The sequence below is a fragment of the Sceloporus occidentalis genome, unplaced genomic scaffold, assembly GCF_023333645.1.
Source record: "Sceloporus occidentalis isolate IW3139 unplaced genomic scaffold, rSceOcc1.0.p SCAF_30, whole genome shotgun sequence".
NCBI classification, from domain to species: domain Eukaryota; kingdom Metazoa; phylum Chordata; class Lepidosauria; order Squamata; family Phrynosomatidae; genus Sceloporus; species Sceloporus occidentalis.
In genome coordinates, this window is record NW_028317010.1 from 8,401,157 (window position 1) to 8,405,788 (window position 4,632).

The 4,632-nt window shown below is 38.9% G+C and overlaps 1 protein-coding gene across 1 annotated transcript; it reads right to left on the reverse strand.

Moving 5' to 3' along the window:
* Positions 1 to 1,015: 1,015 nt before the first annotated feature.
* Positions 1,016 to 4,144, reverse strand: LOC149299013 (CDGSH iron-sulfur domain-containing protein 1-like). Its single transcript, XM_089486825.1, has 3 exons — positions 4,117 to 4,144; positions 2,420 to 2,622; positions 1,016 to 1,105 (listed from the first exon to the last, which is right to left on the reverse strand). The coding sequence occupies exons 1-3, from the start codon at positions 4,142 to 4,144 to the stop codon at positions 1,016 to 1,018; spliced, it is 321 nt and encodes a 106-aa protein (XP_089342951.1).
* Between the last annotated feature and the right edge of the window lie 488 nt (positions 4,145 to 4,632).

The following is a 4,632-nucleotide window of genomic DNA, read 5'->3' on the forward strand; positions in this document are numbered from 1 at the left end:
TAAGTGGCACAACAAAATCTACTTATTTGTATACATATAGTTTGCATGTATTCACCCGTTTCTCTCAAATACTTAACACAAACTGGCTTTTTGACTAATGCTTTCACATATTCAGAATACCTTTATTCACGTTTTTCATGGGAAATGATTAATGTTTGTATAAATTGAAGTGAACGCCACATAGGATTTTTTATTTATTGCCTATGCATCTGGTTTACATTCCAATGTCCCCATAGGTAGTTCACAATCACACACATGTATGTACCTATGAAAAACACAATACAATATACACAGTGGTATGTAATTCATACAGTGCAAATGAGGCATCAAACACTCCATCAGAGAACGGTTTAGAACCTTCGGTCACAAAATGATTTCAACACTTACACATTTATGGGCAGTGGGCTTTCATATCAGTAGAATTCACTATAATGTTTATTAAAGTGGATCTGTCAGCTCAAGAGTACTTTGTTTCATACAGGGCTCAGAAAACATTACGTGTTATAACCTTTTTAATTATAAAAAAAAGTGATCTGGTGTGAAGCACCATCACCACCAATGGAATGGCTCAATCAACAGGACCAATCTAATGGTGGCTATGGTGATGAATCCACTTTCGGAGCTTCACACCGAGGCCAGTTTTTTTTTTTTTTAAAAGACCGGCCCCATTGAATCACCTGTGAGTCATTTTGTACAATCTAGTAAGCTGTTCAAGACATCCAACTCTTTAACAAGGCACAGAAAGCACAAATGTTGCCTCAAAATGAACACATTCTGTTTTATACATGTGTTTATACCGTGTTAACCCAGTATATTGGTAGATTAAAAAAAGGTTTACAAGCCAGGGAGAATATTCTGAATTAAAGATAAACAATGAACAATACAGTAGTATAACAATGTTAAAACACGTATTGTAAGGAGGTGACTTTTCCACTTTAAAGCTGAACTCATTCTATATATGATCGTAAACTAACACTATCATTTAGATGACATGTGTTGGTCTTTGGATCTAAATTTAGGATTCCTTTTTCTTTATGATCAAAGGACCCACGTTGTCACCGGTTTCCTCATTGTGTTTAGTGTGGGACCCATCACATAATGGAAACTGTTGGTTGGAGAAAAATAAAAAGTAGTGTTAGTTTTTTGCAGTTACATTTAAAAAACAAAAATCCACACACCCATGCATGTTCACCAGGTGCCAATATGGACTATATCAGGAAGATCTATGACCCTACAGCACAAAAACAATGAATGGGTTAGAGTCCCTGGCACATTACTGGTAACCATGGAGGGAATTGTTTGGGACTACAGACGCCTTAGGTCAGACCTATTGCAGCTCCCAGCCAAAATACACTACTGGAATAGGTGCGAGTCCCAACGCACATTTCACTACCTGTATGCAGGGCTCAGTCGTAGCCATGCATACAAAGTTTGGGCGTCCATGCCAGCAAACTTTCACTGAAAGAAAGGTTGAAATGCAGCACTCAGTAGTGAGATGGTGCACAAGCCAGGGTACCACCAAGTCCTTCAATAAATCCAAAATAAAGAAGCAAAGGCTCAGCACTCAAATGATAAGGTGAGTTTATTTCACGCAGGCTTTCAGTGTGAAGTATTGCACATTAGCGTTCTCTACGGCTTTATGATGTTTAAATTGAGTTGGGGGACAACCCATCAGCCTCAACATGAATATTGTTTCACCCCATTATATATTAGAAGGAGTAGTTACTAATGTAAGAGATTTAGGGCATTTCCTAAATTTTGTTTTCAATTTACTTCTCCTTTTGTTTGCCAACAGGAGCGTAGATTTTATTATAATTATTGTACTCCAAGGCCAATTTGCAGAGAAATTTTAGGTCTCCTCAACCATGCCCCCTGCGCTGGCAACCCAACCACCCTATGCATTTGCAGTTGGGATGACCTGGTCTAAAAGGTCTAAATACCCTCAAAAGATGAACCTTCCAAAGATAGGATGACAGCAGAGATGTTAACAACACAGACAGTGTTAAGATGGAAGTGGAAGAGAGACCGAAGGGCGTACAAGTTGAAGAACCGAATATCTTTGCCTTCAGTTATGACAATATAAAATATTGCACATTTTTAAAAACATATCACAGCTGTGATTACCCTTGTCTTCTGCACATTCATTTACATTCATTTCATCCTTCCCCAACAGGTACTGAGATTTAGAAATAGCAGTTGAAGTTGTTTTCTTAGAAAATGTGGTAGTTGAAACATATTAGGAGAAACCTAGAGGTTCATTAATCTGGGCTCGTTCTTCATCTGATTACCAAGTTTCTCCACTTACACACTGAAGATCATAGATTTTCAATCAATTTGAAAAGGGAAATTACAAGAGGGAATTAACTGCATCATAATGAAACTACATAAACAGTTATTTTAATGCGCTACAAATACTTGCCTTCTTCGATCTCCAGCAACGGCAATAAACAGCTTTGTCTCCCAAGTCTTCCATATCAAACGCATGAACCACCTTGGGATTGTCCTTTTGGATGTCAATGTTTATCATGGACTTGCAGCATTTATCTTTGCAGCAGAGCGTTTTATAAGCTAAATATCCTAGAGCAGTAGCGCCAGCAGCTAAAGCGGCTGTAGCAGCCCACTCTGCAAAAGAAAATTAAAACATTGAGTTAAAAAAAAAATCTTGTATGACACATGGTCAAGCATAAACCATCAGGTATGTTCAACCAACATACATCTTCCTCCTAACCATTCAATAACAAGGGTTATGCCACCAAACGTATATCAAAGCCATTTTAAGGAGTTCAATTACTTGACCAAGGACTTAAAGGACCGTCATTGCCATCAGGCAGTTTCTTAGGAAGACCCAACTCTAGGAGAACTTTACAACAGATGGATAAGAGAAGGTGCTCAAAATACAACAAGTTGTTACATTATCTTCCATTAATTTCTCCACCTAATGTATCGGTTTGTCTTAGTCTGTCAATTCTCGTCTTGTCATACCCCTTGAATATATATATTGTATTAAGCGCTGCATAAATTGTTGGCGCTATACAAATAAAAGATAATTTAAAATGTGTATTATTTATATATTTTGGGGGGACTTTTTTGGGCAAATGAGGAAATTATAGATAATAAATAATAATAATATATAGCTTCTCCTGGAGAAAAAAAAAAAAAAAAATGGAAAAAAAGAGGAAAAAAGGAAAAAAAAACACCTGCGTAAGCATAAACAGGTTTAAAGAACCACTCCCAAAGTTATATACCTATATATAATAGGGGTGTGTGACTAGGAATGTAACTATATTTACACAATAAGTTTCTCCAAACTAAGAAATCGCAAGAATATCCTACAATATATACTTAAGGATTTTGATCTGCTGCAATGTTTCCCAAACAACTGAAATTCTAATAAACTGAAAAAAAATGTCTCCCAGAATATGAAATGTTTGTTGATACTAATGTATCATTGTAGGACAAGTGTGTATTTTAACAATAGAATACTAATACATATTATATCTTATCATTTAGGATCATGTCGAGTCTGATAAATACAAACCAGCATGTGTATTGTATACATACAAATTAACCGTGCGCTTAACAGCGGGGTGCTAGAGTGACCGTGCGCTTAACAGCGGGGTGCTAGAGTGACCGTGCGCTTAACAGCGGGGTGCTAGAGTGACCGTGCGCTTAACAGCGGGGTGCTAGAGTGACCGTGCGCTTAACAGCGGGGTGCTAGAGTGACCGTGCGCTTAACAGCGTGGTGCTAGAGTGACCGTGCGCTTAACAGCGGGGAAATTGGCCAACAATGTACTTAATACCAGCATACTATAGTAATAGTGTACATAATATCGGCACACCATAGTAATATGTAGTACACTGAAGAGCATACTTAACAATTGGGTACACCTATGGTATTTCTACACCCAACTTCACGGGTGTTTCTGCCCATTAATGCACCCTGCAGAATCGCAGCCCCCAACCTGCATGGAGATCTCCATGGAAGGCATGGAAGGAAGGACTCACTGCAGTATCATGAATCAGCAGCAGGCATTATGAGAAATCTACACGCCAGAGAAGCCCCCACATTCCTGCGCTTAGGGCGTTACGCCAGCAGGGGCCGCGCTGGGCACTCACCTCGCACCCCGGAACTAGAGCCCAACATCACGGCAGCTCTGTCCCGTCCCGAAGCTGGAAGTCTCAAGGGCACTGAGCACGGTGATCACGTGCCCTGCGCGCAGCTCTACCTGTCACAAGTGGGGAGTAAGCGGAGGTATGATTATGACATAAACCAAGCGCTGTGATTGGACGGAGCATACTGGCATCACCAGAGGAGAAACAGCCGCGGACATTATTGTTAAGGGCAGATGTGTAGTGAGGTCGCCCTGAAGTTTTTACTCTCTTTTTTGTACATTAGCTCGTTGTGCATATTTCCTCTCGTGCAAGTAACGAAAATTAAGCGAGATTGTTTCATTTTTTTTTACTTCTTTTCTTCACTTTCGTAAAATTATTTTGGGTATGTCATTTGCAAATAGTAGAATTAGCAATACAGTAATTTATTGCCCCTGATATTTATTATTATTATTATTATTATCTATTAGACTGTAAGCTTTTGGGAGCAGTACTCTTCATTCCTATTTTAAGTACAATGTT

What these genes read in the sequence shown, in the direction of transcription:
- LOC149299013 (XM_089486825.1), bottom strand. Translation starts at nt 4,144, where the DNA reads ATGTTGGGCTCTAGTTCCGGGGTGCGAG. An exon ending in CTCTAGTTCCGGGGTGCGAG is followed by an intron (nt 2,623 to 4,116) that starts GTGAGTGCCCAG and finishes TTTCTTTTGCAG; the next exon opens with AGTGGGCTGCTACAGCCGCT. An exon ending in GTTGCTGGAGATCGAAGAAG is followed by an intron (nt 1,106 to 2,419) that starts GCAAGTATTTGT and finishes TCCAACCAACAG; the next exon opens with TTTCCATTATGTGATGGGTC.